We start from the raw sequence: 17,146 nt of genomic DNA on the forward strand, positions 1-17,146 counted from the left end.
ACTGTGAAAATGTGCAGTATGTGAAGGTTGCAAATAACCAGTATGTTGTTGTTATTGATTTGTTGACTCACCAAGAATATACCTTTATTTTTTTTTCGGTGTCGTTGGCTTTGATGCTGTTGTTTTACTTTTTTTTTTTCTTTTGCCAAAGCTTCGTTGATTTGATTAGTGGTGCAGCTTATTTGTAGCCAGTCGATCGCATCTTGTGATATTTTCTTATGAATGAAGTTACCAATTATTGTATAAATGTTCATAGGCTAATAAATACCTTGTTAAGTGTTTACCTTGCTTTTTGATATCCTGGTAAAATGGAGACTGACAGATAGACTTATAGACAGAATCTGAGCCATTTCACAAACTGATCCCTTGGGATTCCGACTTTTCAACTGGATTTTCATGAAAAGAAGAAAAAAGCGACCTTAATTCAAATGTCAGTTTTGAGTAGATCACGTGTATAGGCCTATTAGACTTTGAATTCATAGCATGCATTCAGTCATGTATTTTAAAGAAATGTTTGAAGAAGGTACTTTGAAACAGCTTGAAAATAAAAGACAAACGATTCAAGTTCTTTTGAAAGTTTGAGATAATCTTTATTGATCTCGTCAAAATTACATTATCATTGTGTGAATTTTGTCTATTCACGATCCATCAAACAGAAAATGAGATGTTTAGAATTTATCTTGTCTTGGATCTCCGTGCAAGACAATCTACAAGAAACAAAATTGATGTGTTTGAAGATCTCAGCTTTAGGTTACACTGAAATGACTAAGTTTTTGTTTAATGATTCACATTTATTAACCTCATATCGCCTTCCGGAATTCAGGATTTTTTGTTAAGTAAAATGTGTTACAAACCTGCTTATTTTCTTCTTTTTTTAGCATAATTTTCCGTTTTCTTGCGCCTCATTATGTATACAACATTATCATTATTGTTATCATTCATAAGATGAACCCTTTTCATTTGGGACAGGCCTACCAAAGGAACCAATGACTTGAAATTCAAGTTTCCAAAGAATATGGTTGTCATTAGAGCATCATTCTCATGTTCGAGTTTACAGTTCAAACCAAGTTTTTATTGTGGAAATGCTATATAACTCTATAGCCCCGCTATGTGTTCATTTGATTACATGAATATAAAATTTAACTGAATGCAGTTTTATTGATTTTTTAATTTTTTATTTAGTTGACTTTAAGACGACCCGGGCTCTTAATTCTTGTGCAGTTCTTACCTTAGAAATATGAAATATAGATCCTAACTACTTAAGGTCATGAATTCTTTCACCTTTTGATGGCAACGTCGAACTTCAGCGAACTGACAGAAGCGTGACAGTTATAGGCCCATATGAAGCCTAATTCTCAAAAACGCTTCTGTAGCTGCTAACTACCAACGCTCACAATTTAAAGCTCTTGAAAAGGTGTTGATGACTAACGTGTCCTAGTTTTCCCAACAAGTTAAAGTCTTCCTGAGATTCGTTGCTCTGAAGTTGGTGTTTTCAGAGGTTTAAGCAGATGATGCGTCTAAAAGACTTTGATACTTTGAGACAGTATAGCGGAGGTCTCGCATGAAATTAATAAAACTAAAGCTGTTTGCAAATGGCTCGCCTGATATTCTACAGTGCTTATAGATCTGTTTGTTGATGAGTTGCAAGAAACTGGCCACTTTACAGAACTGCTTGCCGATAACGGGGCCTGGTTTAGGCCAATGTTTAAGACAACTTTCGGGCGATGAGTTTGAAATTAGCCGATGTTTAGAACAACTTTTAGACGATGGGTTTCAAATTAGCGGATGTTTAGAACAATTTTTGGACGATGGGTTTCAAATTAGCCGATGTTTAGAACAATTTTTAGACGATGAGTTTCAAATTAGTTGATGTTTAGAACTAATTGAAGATGGTGAGTTTCAAATTAGCTTGAAGTCTGTAGTACGATGTTTCGAACCGATGCAGTACGTGTAGATGGCGTGATTGATGTTGGCCAATATTTAGCAAGAGCTGAAGATGTCATGATGCTTGATAGTCCAGATCCCTTTTGCAGATCGTAAGCCGAGATTAGCAGATGACGACGGTGGTGGCGGCTTGTAGGCCGAAGACCGAAGTTCTTAGAACCGTTTGCAGATGGATCGGCGCTCGTTCTCACAAGGGAAGTCTGAGAAGGGGTTCTCCCAGCCGTCGAACATGGCCAGGCAGGCGCCATTACCGGAGGGCTCGTTTACGTGCCAGTGGCTGTCGTCGACCAGGTCTCCTGAGAGCCATTGCCAGACCTTCTCGCTGTAGATGCCGCCGATCCAGAAGTTCCGTCGACCCTTGCGCGCTGAGGACATTAAGATATAACAGTCATCGTTAGAAAAAGGAAAATTTGAGTCGTTTCGCGGGCAAATTGAGTGAGAGAATTGCTATCGAGATATTTTTTCTCTCCTTTGATCGGTTATCTTTTTTTCTCCTTTTTTAGCCTCTCTCTCTCTCTTTCTCTCTCTCTCTCTCTCTCATTTGGGAAAGTTAAGCGCCTTTTTATTGACATCTCTCTCTCTCTCTCTCTCTCGTTGGGAAAGTTAAGCGTTTTATCTTTTGTCATCATTCTATTTTTTTACCTCTCTTTCTCTTTCTGTGGCTTTGCTTTCACAATGTTAGGATTCAGATGAATATTGCAACAAAGGCTTTTTACTTTTCTGTGACGATAAAAAAAAACAACTTAAAATTATAGATATCAAGCTTCGGCACTGGGAAAACAGTAAAGTTTCTGACTCATAGTAAAGGTATTTTACCACTGGAAGAAAATAAAGTTTACCAAAAAAAAAAAAAAAAAAAAAAAAGCTACCCAAATAGGAAATAAGAAACCCCTTAAAATTAAAAGTTCTGATTAATCAACGTCTAAGAAAAAAAGCTACCCACACACAAAAATTATAATGATAATGAAAAATAAAAATAGTAAAAATTCTGATCAAATTAATAAAATAATAATAATAAAAATTCAAAATAAAAATGCTAAAAATAAGTGTTAAAAACAAAAATAATAAAGTAATGATACTAATGGAAATAAAAATAGTAAAAATTGAAATAGAAAATGAAGATAATAAAAATAAAAAATAATAAAAATTTAAAGTAGAAAATAAAGATAATAAAATAGAAATAATTAAAAAATTAAATAAAAATAAAAATTATGCTTAAAAATAAAAAATAAAAATAATAAAATTTTTAATAAAGTTAATAAGGATAATCTAAAAATAAAAATAAAAATAAATAAATTTTTTAATAAAGTTAATTAAAATGGAAATTAATAATAAAAATTCAAAATAAAAATAATAAAAATGGAAATGTTAAAAATAATAAAGTAATGATACTAATAAAAATAAATATGGTAAAGATTAAAGTATAAATAGTAGAAATAAAAATTGAAAATAAAATAATGAAAATATAAATAATAAAAATTTAAATAAAAAAATAAAAATCATAATGCTTTTTAATCTTCTGTAACTATAAAAAAGAAAACTTTAAAATTATAGATCTAATTAAACTTAGCCTAAGCAATGCACCTAAACACCAAACAGCGCCGAATCAATCAGTTAATATCCACTCACGGTATCTGTTTCCGACGAAGTTCTTCAGCGCCGTAACGTTAGAAGGCTGGGCCAAGTCAGCTCCTATCTGGAGGCAGGCGTTCCTGGCGTTTGCCCAGGTCATGTCCTCTAGGATGAAGTTGTAGCAGTCCTGGCCGATCATGACGAAGGGCGGGGGGCACGCTAGGGCTGTTGATATTGGGGGCGGGATGGGGGAAGTAAAAAGAGGAAATTAGATTTATCCGAGCCTACAGCATCGCGGGAATAGAATATAGAATTTAGGCCAAAGGCAGTAATTTTCAAGGAATTACAAGCATCAGGATGTCTCAAAGACTTGTCAGTCCATCCGAGGAGACAGAATAGAATGTTGGACAAAGGCAATAAATTTCAAGGAGTTACAAGGATCAGGATGTCTCAAAGACTTGTTAGTCCATCCGAGGAGACAGAATAGAATGTGGGAAAAAGGCAATAAATTTTAAGGAGTTACAAGAATCAGGATGTCTCAAAGACTTATTAGTACATCCGAAGAGACATCACGTACTCATTTATCTCTAGGAGCAGGTTTTGCTATTCAGTCAGAGCGTCCTTCTAATGATTTTGTCTAGCTTTCTTTGAAACTCTTCCACACTGTTGCTGTTTACAACTTCCGGTGGCAGTTTAGTCAGAGATGCATTGCAACAGCAAGAAAAACAAACTCAACAAAGAGCAAATAAATAAATTTAACCTTCAGCATCACCTGACAAAGACAAACTCCTTACATGCGAGATGAGACTGGAAATGGCCGTTGAGGTCCTTCAGCTCGTCCAGGATTTGCTGGAGCACTGAACCGCCTCTGGAAACGGGCATGGCGGAGCTGTTGGCTGGAAAGGATGATATAGAAGTAAGCCATTTTGATATAACTACTTCCAGTGATACTATAGTATATTCACATCAACCGTGAATCTAATGTCTAGGCCAGTCCCTTACTGCGCTCCTTATTGGCTGTTGATAAGCCAATCACAGGACTAGAAACTCTCAGTCTCTCTCGAAAGTTCACATAGGCAAGATGTATGTTCCACCTCTCCTGAAGGATACTTTTGAATGACGTATCCCTAAGGAGAGGTGGAACATGCATCCTGCCTATGTGAACTCTCGAGAGAGATTGAGAGTATCCCGTCCTGTGATTGGCTTATCAACAGCCAATCAGGAGCGTTGTAAGGGACTGGCCTAGACATTCACATGCACGGTGCATGTGAATCTACTATAGTGCTGGTGATGATAATGGTGTTGGTGGTATAAATGATGTTACTGCTAATGTTGATGGTGTTGATAATGGTGATGCACGTGGTGATTCATGGTGTCGCTACTCACAGTGATGGTGACGGTGTTATTGTGCAAAAAAGATACACGAGTACAAGTAAAAGCTGTGCAAATATTATTATTATTATTATTTTATTATTATTATTATTATTATTATTATTATTATTATTATTATTATTATTATTATTATTATTATTCAAAAGATGAACTCTATTCGTATGAAACAAACCCACCAAATATGCCGCTGACTTTAAATTTAAGCTTCTAAAGAATATGATAGTGTTCATTTATATTATTATTATTATTATTATTATTATTATTATTATTATTATTATTATTATTATTATTATTATTATTATTATTATTATTATTACATTCATATGGAACAAGACCATCAAAGGGACCATTGACTTAAACGCCATAATCTTTTGGAGGCTTCAATTTGAAGTCAGTGGCCCCTTTGGCGGGCTTCTTTTATATGAATAGGGTCCATCTTCTGAATAATAACAATAAATGAACACCGTATTCTTTGGAGGCTTGAATTTCATTAGTAAAGAAACTTGACCCAGCATTTATGCCCGAGTAAACTCTACTTGAGCGTCGGCAATATACTCACTTTTAGACCGGAACTGCCTCAGGGCGAGCATGATCTCGTCAGCGAGGGTCTTCAGAACCATATCGTCCTCTCCTGTCAAAGACATACAAGTGTGGAGTAGAATCAAGGCCATTGGAAATAGATCTATCTTTCGGTGGCTCATGAAACACTCAGTTGGCCGTGGCGGCCTGTGTTGTTGCGTTGCCAGAAACGCGATTATGGCTTACTTTAAACTTAAATAAAATAAAAACTACTGAGGCTAGAGGGCTGCAATTTGGTATGTTGGATGACTGGAGGGTGGATGATCAATGAACCAATTTGTAGCCCTCTACCCTCGGTAGTTTTTAAAGATCTGAGGCCGGACAGGAAAAGTGCGGACGGACAGAGAAATAGGCATCTCAGTTGTTTTCTATTATGGCAAATCTAAAACCATAGTTACAATGGTTAATTAAAAGTATTCAAGCGTGAAAATTTAACGATAGACGAATACATTATCTTAATTGTATGGCAGCGAATTTTGCCGATTACTGAAGTCAGACTTTGGACAACGAATGGAGGCAGAAGATGCTTCATCGCATTGTGTCTGTCTCGAGAACTTTAGATTTTAGAAAATTGGGAGACATTGAAGGAGAAATTAGATATAATGATTTAAATGTAACAAGAAAGCTATGAATAATAATTGGCAGGAAAGGGGACAGCTTGATCCCGTTAACAGAAGGACGAAATAACAAGAGAGAGAGAGAGAGGTAAAAAAATTAGAATGATGATGACAAAAAAAAAAAAAAACAAAAAAAAAAAATCTCATTCTTCAAGCCTCATTTATAAGTGTGAGAAGAGAGACTGCACTGACTTATTCATAACATAAGGAATGCCTAGAAAAGGTAATAATAATATATATGATAAAAAAAAGGGTTCCTCTGAAAACGTACCTCCTTTGGAAGCGGAAACGCTGAGTAGATCTACCTTCCCAGAGCCACTCAGGAGCTTCTGAAGGGCTGACTGGGACTCGACCAGGGCGTTAGTCGCTTGCAGGAGCCTGTCCTTCATCTCTGTAGGGCGAAAGGGCGTGAGGAGGGGAGGGGAGTAGGTTAGGATTCTGGATTTGTTATACGTATAAGAAGGAAGCACTACGTACTTTTGGTCATGATCCAAAATAAATTTTAGCTAATAATGTTGAGCTTTATTAGACATCTGTTCTTTTAGATGGAACTGGTTGGACTACAGGCTGCTCTATGAGCAAGAGTCCGCGCTGGCATAAGGCCAGCTTAATCTCAAACAACTGGTTGGATCTGTAGCGTCTTATGAAAATTAAACATAAAATTATATATATATATGTATATATATATATATATATATATATATATATATATATATATATATATATATATATATATATATAATTTCCATTCTAAATCAGTACGTCTTCGACACTGTAGTACCGTGTATGGTGAGTCTTGCAAAAGACATGATACTGTGTTTACAAAACATCTGCAAACACCATAAACTGTAACTCACACCATCCCCTACCTAAACACTGTCTATCAGACATAATACCCTTCATACTTATAATATGAAAGGAGTTTTTCGTCCTCTTAAAATATATAATCGCCCTATTCTGTTACAGAAGTTCCATTTTGATGTATAATCCTCATTTCTAGTATTCAAGTTATCTCCCCAAAAGCATGGAATTTAACAGAAAAAAGCAGCACAGTCTTACCTGTTTCCGAGTCCACCAGATTCTGCACAGTCTCAGCCAACTGGGCAATAGAGTCCTCGCCGCTGGTGACAGGTGTCGCCGTGGACAAGACGACACACAGAACGACTATTCCTCCGGTCAGAAGCCACATGATGCCAGGTCGTGAAACTGGAATGATATTGGTGATAGGGTAGACGACCAAATGGCCACTTTCATCAATCGATTTTTAATTGGTGAAACTACGGTACAATTATATCTTTGAGGATACCATTCAAAAGATTAAGTTTCAGTCTTTTGAATTGTATATTTAAATATGTTAATTGTATCGTTGTTTCACCAATTAAATATAGAATGAAAAAAGTGGTCACTTGGAGTGATATGGTGGTCATTTGGTCGATTACCTAAATAATTTATTTTCGAGTTGCATATAGTACCCTAACGTTAATATTAGCTATTGCAGTATAATCCTATTCAAATTGGGCGTCAGGTTTAATCACTTTTATTTAAATAATTTCGGTGTTAATCTCCTTATTATCTTATTTGTTCTGAAAATTCAAGTAATGAATGTAACCGGTTAAGCTCAACAATTAGGCCTTGGCAAACTCGTTTGCAATAGTTATCCCTATAGTATGCATTTGGTGATGTAAGTTTTCTTTCAATGACCAAAATATTATTCAGAGAAAACTAAGTTTTAACGGTAACAAAACAATCAAAACAAGGTGGTCCTAAATGTGAAATTTTTGTATAAGCTCTTGGGGCCAAGGTCTCCGGATGGCCCTGAACGAGCCAAAAAAATTCGCCAAAAACTTTTTTCAAATATATTTACAATACAATATGTGCGATAGCCATTTAACCGTATTTGTATGGTAAAAATCTAAGGAATACTCTTTATAGTTAAGGTACACTGTGTATGTACTACAAGGAATTTTATATATATATATATATATATATATATATATATATATATATATATATATATATATATATTATATATTCTTCTTTTTTGTTCTTTGGTTATTATGGTAAGAGAAATCACAATAAATCCAAAGAGAAATTATTAGATAGCGAAATCCATCTGACTACTGAAAATAATGTAAGATGAAAATGGCAAAACCAGAATATTCAAAATACAATATCTACAGTCTGCTAACTGTATCTTTTCAAGGTATACAGAGATTACAAGAATCCTTCAACAGAAATTCAGCTGATCATCCATGGTAACTTTTTTTTTTTATTGTAAATAGAAATTTAGGTGATTTTTTTAACAATAGAATTCAACACAAAACTTGTGTTTACTATTCGTAACTGAGATGTGAATGCTTATGTATTTTTATTTTAACAATTAATCTACATATTCATATATATATAAATATATATTTATATATATATAAGAAATGTGTATGTATGTATGTATACGTGTGTCCATACAATATCTGCTATACGTATATACTCAGCCTCATTCAAACACCATGTGACAAAGTAGAAATTTTTTAAGATATACTGTATTGACTGTCCATTTTCTATAATACTTTGTTAACAACAATCTGAAAGTTAAAAAAAAATAAATAAATAAATAAAAAAAAACTTAAATTCTACTTACTCAGTCGAACTAAAGAAAACCCGATCTCTCTCGATCTCTTCTGATAGGCTCGTCTCTCAATCGACGCGAACTGCTCAACGTCTGGGATGGAAGTAAGTTAGTGGTCGAAGGCGACCGCCAGTACTACTGTCACTTATGCCCTTCCGTCCACCATCTTGGAAAGAGTTGGCGCCATGGCCACTTCTTCCCCCCCACGGAGGACTGCTTATCGTCAGCGGAGTGGCACAGCCAGAGAACAAGAAACGTCAGTTGTGACACCGTGTGTCGTCTTAAGTGGTGCTATGAATTTTTTTTATTTGTAGTTAGTTTGTGTGTGTATGTGTGTGTGTGTGTTTGTTCATTAGGCCTACGAAAAGGAAGAGGGTGTGTGTAGAATTTTGGCACCTTCCAAAAATTGCAGTTGGCTTAGGTTAGGGTTTGGTGAATAAAAATATTTGCACAAGTCTCTCTCTCTCTCTCTCTCTCTCTCTCTCTCTCTCTCTCTATATATATATATATATATATATATATATATATATATATATATATATATATATACATATACAATACATAATTATACTATACATATATATACGTGTGTATGTAAATGTATATATGTATGCATACAAAGATACAAAGATGGAAACGGACGCTCAAGTGTGGCGTCTCTCTCTCTTCTCTCTCTCTCTCTTCTCTCTCTCTCGTCTCTTCTCTCTCTCCTCTCTCTCTCTCTTGTTAGCTATACTGTTGCCAGGCAAACTGAATAGACAACAGGAATAGTTGTTTGCCTCCCGTATAGAAAGACCATTCATGAACGCCCCACCCCCACCCCCTTGGGAGTAGGGGCAGCAGTAGGTACGGGTGTGCCATAGAGGAGATAAAGTATTGAGGAGGAGAGGCTAGGAGATGTGTTGCAAGTTGCAGAGGGGGAGGGGGGGAATGTGTTGCAAGTTGCTGAAGAAGGAGAGTCTGGATCATGTACTTGGATTGGAGAAGGGGGTTTTATTTTAGGGTGGGGGTTTACGGGGGGTGGGAAGATTAGCGCCATGGTAAACTGAGGGAAGAATGCTGTTAAGTTAATTATATTAATATAACTAGTATATTATATATATATATATATATTAATTATTATATATATGTAATTGTATATATTTCTAATTAGATATTTAATATTAATATATATATATATAATATAATATTATATATAATATATATATTAATATAATATAATATATACAGAAGTTCGAAGATTAAAAATATAACTAATGGTTATATTCCGCAAGAACCGTATAGTTTGCAATGACCTCTAGCATACAGATAAATCACAGACCTATATAATAACTATGTTCTGTGACGTTTCTCTGTAACTGGAGGATGTAGAGAGAGAGAGAGAGAGAGAGAGAGAGAGAGAGAGAGAGAGAGAGAGAGAGAGAGAGAGAGCAATCAAACGAGCTAGTATTTTCCTTTTCTTAGAACGCCATAACCAGAAATCTCTCGCTGTACGTATGACATATCACATACAGCCAGACCTCCTCGTTTATCTCGCTCTGCAGATGTCTTGATTCATTAAAGACAATCTCTCTCTCTCTCTCTCTCTCTCTCTCTCTCTCTCTCTCTCTCTCTCTCTCTCTCTCTCTCCTAGTATTTGTGAACGAGATGAATTATGTTAAAGAAATAATAGTTTATAATGCGAGTATTTCAGACCATAATGTGAAAACAGAGATAAGCAAGAAATGAAAAAGTGGGAAGGATATGGAAAATACCAAACTTCTACAGTAAAAAATATAAAATGGTCAGAAATAAATGAACGAATTAAACAAAGATTGGATAACATTTTCGTAAGTGATGACATAAGGGTAAATACGGAGATATTATATAAAATATTAGAGAAAATAGTGGATAAATATCTACCGAAGAAGAAAAGTAAACATCAGTCATGCATTGACCCACCAAGAGACAGAAGGATCTTGTTCCAGAAAATCAGAAAGTGGAAAAAAGGTCTTGCAAAAGAAAAAGAAAAAAATGCATGGAAAGTTATAGAACTAAAAAGTAAGATAGAAAATGCAGAACAAAAAGATTATACCAATCAAAAGAAAATGAAAAACGGGACTTAGAAGAAAAAAACCCTAATAAATATCAAACGCAAAACCCCAAACTATTTTACTCATACGCGAAAAGATGAATAAAAGAAGAATAGAAATAGGCCCTCTAAGAATTGAAGGGAGATTAACGAATGAAAAAAAGGAAATTTGCAACATACTGGCAGAACGATATAAGAGAGAATTCACCCCTAGAATAGATAATGAAGATAATGATATAGAAGTAAGGGACGAAAATAGTGAATATTTAGCTGACATAGAAATTAATGAAGCTGATATTGTGCAGGCAATTAATGAAAATAAAAATGGAGCTGCTGCAGGGCTGATGGAGTTCCTGCTATTTTGTTAAAGAAAGTAGTTCATTCTATCGCAAAGCCACTTGCAATATTATTAAGACAAAGTGTAGATATAGGCAAGATTTATGATGAACACAAATTAGAATATATCACCCCTACTTTCAAAAGTGGATCAAGACTAAAGGCAAGTAATTATAGGCCTGTGAGTCTAACATCACATATTATGAAAGTGTATGAAAGGGTAAAGAAGAAAAATATTATGAAACATTTAAATAACAAAATAATTTGTTTAATATAGGACAACATGGTTTCGTACCCGGAAAAAGTACACAAACCCAACTGTTAGTCCACCGTGAGAACATATTCAAAAATATGAAAAGCGGAAATGAAACAGATGTGGTTTATCTAGACTTTGCAAAAGCTTTTGACAAAGTAGACCATAATATAGCGAAGAAAATTAGAAAACACAATATCGTGATAAAGTAGGAAGATGGTTAAAAGAATTTTCACACAACAGAAAACAGATAGTTATTGCAAACGATGAAGAAAATCGGATGAAGCCAAGGTAATATCCGGTGTGCCACAGGTACGGTGTTTAGCTGCAATACTGTTTGTTATTATGATTGAAGACATAGACAGTAATGTTAAGGACTCGGTAGTGAGTAGTTTCGCTGATGACACAAGAATAAGTAGAGAAATTACTTGTGATGAAGATAGGAACGCTCTACAAAGAGACCTTAACAAAGTATATGATTGGGCAGAGGTAAATAGGAGGGTATTTAACTCTGATAAATTTGAATCAATAAATTATGGAGACAGAGAAGGAAAGCTATATGCATATAAGGGACCTAATAATGAGACAATCACAAATAAGGAAGCAGCTAAAGACCTTGGTGTGATGATGAATAGGAATGTTATGCAATGATCAAATAGCAATTCTTTTGGCAAAATGTAAAGCAAAAATGGGAATGTTGTTACGGCACTTCAAAACAAGAAAAGCTGAACACATGATTATGCTTTATAAAACATATGTTCGTAGTCCACTTGAATATTGCAATATGATATGGTACCCACACTATCAAAAGGATATTGCACAAATAGAGAGTGTACAAAGGTCCTTTACAGCTAGAATAGAAGAAGTTAAGGACCTTGACTACTGGGAAAGACTACAATCCTTAAAATTATATAGTCTAGAAAGGAGAAGAGAACGCCACATGATAATTCAGGCATGGAAACAGGTAGAAGGAATAGCAGAAAACATCATGGAACTAAAAATATCAGAAAGAGCAAGCAGAGGTAGATTAATAGTGCCCAAAACTATACCAGGAAAAATAAGGAAAGCACACAGGACATTAATCCACTACGCACCAGCATCGATAATGCAGCGTCTATTCAATGCGTTGCCAGCTCATCTGAGGAAAATATCAGGAGTGAGCGTAGATGTGTTTAAGAATAAGCTCGACAAATATCTAAACTGCATCCCAGACCATCCAAGATTGGAAGATGCAAAATATACCGGAAGATGTACTAGCAACTCTCTGGTAAAGACATTAGAAGGTGCCTCCTCCACTGAAGGGACCTGGGGTCAACCCGAGCGAACTGTAAGGTGTGTAAGGTAAGGTAAGGTAAGGTCTCTCTCTCTCTCTCATCTCTTTTATCCAGTATTTCTTAAAAGGCTTTTTACTCTCTCTCTCTCTCTCTTAGTCTTTCTCTTGTTATGCAGTATTTCTTAATGAGGTTTTACTCCCTCGCTCTCTCTCTCTCTCTCTCTCTCTCTCTCTCTCTCTGTCTTAGTCTTTCTCTTTTTATACAGTATTTCTTAATAAGGGTTTTTTACTCTCTCTCTCTCTCTCTTTTTTTTTCTCTTTTTAAGCAGTATTTCTTAATGAGGTTTTTTAATCTCTCTCTCTCTCTCTCTCTCTCTCTCTCTCTCTCTCTCTCTCTCTCTATTTATGCAGTATTTCTTAATGAGGGGTTTTACTCTCTCTATCTATCTAACTATCTCCTCTCTCTCTCTCTCTTCTCTATCTCTCTCTCTCTCTCTCTGTGAAAATTAAGAGCTGCATTTAAAGCGGAAAAGAGAATAAATTCGAAGGAAAGTCTGTGAATTTAACTGAACTGAAAAGCGAAAACTATCAGTATATTCTTGATGGAGCTGACGGTAAAAATCGGCAGCCGATGTCGCTGAGGATAACCGTGATTGGGGGGAAGCTCGTGGGACTCACACCAACCAGATACAAAGATAGAAGCTTCAGCGATATCAGCTGCAGATATTTACCGCCAACTCAAAAAAATATGAAGGAGAGCAGTATGACATTTTTTTTTTTTATTGTAAACAATTTTTGCTCGTTTTGATAAAACTGAAAGGGACATGTTGTTTTGTGTCTACTCCGTGGAAAACTGTTATCCTCTTAAGAGTACACGATCCAGCGACTGTATTTTGTTTCTACTGGTTAACTCTGGTGTTCTCTTCCTCCTTCAGTGTTCCTGACTTTTATAATGGTCTTTCCCATTGAGGGGGAGATGTTTCATGCTTCTTGTTATGGAAAACCCACACGTATCTTACTTTCATTTTTTTCTAGATTTATTTGGGCCTGGGCTACAAAGGCATATGCCATCTCTCGATCGGCTAGGCTTCCACCCCCCGCCCCCACTCCAAAAAAAATAATATATAGACAAATAAATAAATAGATAAATAAAATTAAAAAATAAAATGAATGAATAAAAGTCGCGCTACAACAAATAAGTCTCAGAAACAAAAAAAACTTGTTTCTTATCTGGAATATTTATTAGACTCAGAAACCAATATCTTTAATATTTCCGATACCCGATGCTTTGATCACATGAACCTTACGAGGGTAAACTTTGGCGTTGCCGAGCAGTAGTGCCATATAAACGTGCGTAAACAGTGCCTCATTTCTACGTCCTAATATAATATGATATAAAAATTAGGCCAAAGGCAAAGCGCAGGGACCTATGAGGTCATTCAGCGCTTTTTAGGAAAATTGGTAATGAAGAAGGTCTGACAGGTGTAACGGGAGGAAGGCCTCGCAGTTGCACTATGAAACAATTGTTATGGTAGATTCACATCAACCGTGCATCCGATGTCTAGGCCAGTCCCTTACGACGCTCCTGATTGGCTGTTGATAAGCCAATCACAGGGCTGGAAACTCTCAGTCTCTCGAGAGAGTTCACATAGGTATGATGTATGTTCCACCTCTCCTAAAAGACGTATCCCTCAGGAGAGGTGGAACATATTACATTATGCCTATGTAAACTCTCTCGAGAGACTGAGAGTTTCCAGCCCTGTGATTGGCTTATCAACAGTCAATCAGGAGCGTCGTAAGGGACTGACCTAGACGTCAAATGCACGGTTGATGTGAATATACTATAGGAGAAGTTGGAAGGAAAGTAAGATGGGCGAAAGAGAATATGAACGGAGCTACGGTAAAAGGACGTGTCTACTTTGATAGGATAGTAGGATTGTTTGAATGAACTAGCCTTAAAATATCAATGAAACAAGAGCAGTACAAAAAAAGTTAAGTATACCTTAGTTTAACCAGACAACTGAGCTGATTAACAGCTCTCCTAGGGTTGGCCCGAAGGATGAGGAACCAATTGGTTACCTAGCAACGGGACCTACTACAGCTTACTGTGGGATACGAAGTACATTTTATCGAGAAATTAATTTCTAATCATCAGAAATAAATTCCTCTGATTTCACGTTGGCAGAGCGGGGAGTCGAACTCAAGAGCAGTATACAGAAGTAAACTATTATGATTCAGAAGATGAACCTTATTCATAGGGAACAAGCCCACCAAAGGGGCCACTGACTTGAAGTTCTTTAAGCTTCCAAAGAATATTGCGGTGTTCATTAGGAAGAAGTAAGAGAAAGTAAAGAGAAATAATACAGTAAAAGACACACCGATGGGTTAGTGCAGAAAAGGACTGTAATTCAATAAGACATTTTTATAATTATTATCATTCACAATGAACAAATAATCTTGTACAAATGAATTACGCGTACGTATTCATTTTCTGTTATTGATGGCTTGTTGAGCCGCTTCAGTTTATAGCAAACTAGTTATTCCTTGCCATATACTGAACCCAACAGTGATATATTTTTATTTACAATCCATAAAAAATATATTTTTTGTCATTAAACACTTATTAAACCGTTTAAGTTTAGTAAACCAATTATCCCTTGCCATATACTAAACCCCAAAGTGATATATTTTAATTTGCAATCCATAAAAAATAAATATTTTGTTATTAAACTGTCAAGTTTAGTAAACTGATTATTACTTACCAAATGCAAAACCCAATCATGTGTTTTGATTTGCAATTCATGAAAAATATATATCATGCGCAAGGCATCTGCGCATCTTGCATATTTCATCCGATGACGTCACCTGGTGACATTCAGAATTACCTCGACGAATTATTTAGAGACAATAACATGAATATATATCAAACTCTATAGATTTCTCAAATATCTTTAAATGAATTCTCAGCGGTGCAGTATTAACTGAATGACACATATCCCTATGAATATATGATTAAGGAAATAGGGACCTTTCTTGATATCTAAGTGTTATTGACCTGGGAGTCATTCTTTAAAGAGATTAATGGTAGTTGGGTAAAGTTCAGGTCAGTCAATTTATGAGGCATATACTTTTCAATAGATCACAACAGTCAAACAGGACTTTATTATTGATGACATGACCAAAAATAAAATAGAAATTTTACACACACACACACACACACACACACACACACAACACACACAACACACATATATATATATATATATATATATATATATATATATATATATATATATATAAATAAACAAACATATTCTTTTTTATTTTGGTCATGCCTCCAATAATAAAGTCGTGTTTGACTGTTGTGATCTATTAAAATTTTATATATATATATATATATATATATATATATATATATATATATATATATATATATATATATATATATATTATATCACATTAGACGAAATAATAAAACAGAATATATAAATTAAAAAAAATAGTATAAAATGCGCCGAAGTTTCTTCGGCGCAATCGAGTTATCTGTCCAGCGTATAATGCTGTATGAAAATCTCAGCCACGGCCCGGTTTTGGCCTGTGGTGTTGGCACCTGTAGCGTTGCCAGCCGTACGATGCTGGCTAACTTTAAACCTTAAAATAAAACCGACAGAGGCTAGAGGTAACTGGAGGGTGGATGATCAACGTACCAATTTGCAGCCCTCTAGCCTAAGTAGTTTTCGAGATCTGAGGGCGGACATGAAAAGTGCGGACGGACAGGTAAACAAATAGCCATCTCACAGTTGTTTCCTTTTAACAGAAGACTAAAAAGTCTGAAGGGAGAAAACTGAGGAAACTTTATCTTTTCCTTCTGACTAGGTTCACCTAGGAAGAAATCAGATTTCAGTTGCAACTATTGCAACAACAACGGGTAAAAATACATCCGGGAAGATTCAGACGTCAAGCTGTCGATTGCAACGCCACTGGTAAAGACTAGAGAGAGAGAGAGAGAGAGAGAGAGAGAGAGAGAAGACATACCTCTCTCTTCAGTGGAAAATTATGTTCAGTTTTCTTGGGTAAACTGAACGAAAGCTCTTATGTTTGCGTTAGGATATATATTTCAGTTTCTGTGGAAATTTAGTCAGTATTGTTATTGGCACAATATATGTATATATATATATATATTTATATATAATATATCTATATATTTATATATATATATTATATATATATGTTATATTATATGTATATAATATATATATAATATATATATATATTATATATTATTTATAGCTATTATATATATTATATATATTAGAGTATACCACACGCATAATATTATGTATTAACATACATTACATATTATATATTATAATATATATATATATATATATAGTTATATATATATAGTTTATCATCTATATTTATATAGATATAATATATATATATATATATATATATTATATATCTATATTTATATCTTCTA

The 17,146-nt window shown here is 34.9% G+C and overlaps 1 protein-coding gene across 1 annotated transcript; it reads right to left on the reverse strand.

The window, feature by feature from the left end:
• Positions 1 to 559: 559 nt before the first annotated feature.
• Positions 560 to 8,901, reverse strand: LOC135195756 (uncharacterized). Its single transcript, XM_064222205.1, has 7 exons — positions 8,743 to 8,901; positions 7,164 to 7,310; positions 6,376 to 6,495; positions 5,468 to 5,539; positions 4,311 to 4,412; positions 3,574 to 3,741; positions 560 to 2,309 (listed from the first exon to the last, which is right to left on the reverse strand). Exons 2-7 carry the CDS (start codon positions 7,291 to 7,293, stop codon positions 2,098 to 2,100), a joined length of 804 nt encoding a protein of 267 aa, XP_064078275.1. The 5' UTR covers positions 7,294 to 7,310; positions 8,743 to 8,901; the 3' UTR covers positions 560 to 2,097.
• Between the last annotated feature and the right edge of the window lie 8,245 nt (positions 8,902 to 17,146).

This window comes from Macrobrachium nipponense, chromosome 16 (genome assembly GCF_015104395.2).
Source record: "Macrobrachium nipponense isolate FS-2020 chromosome 16, ASM1510439v2, whole genome shotgun sequence".
NCBI classification, from domain to species: Eukaryota; Metazoa; Arthropoda; class Malacostraca; order Decapoda; family Palaemonidae; genus Macrobrachium; species Macrobrachium nipponense.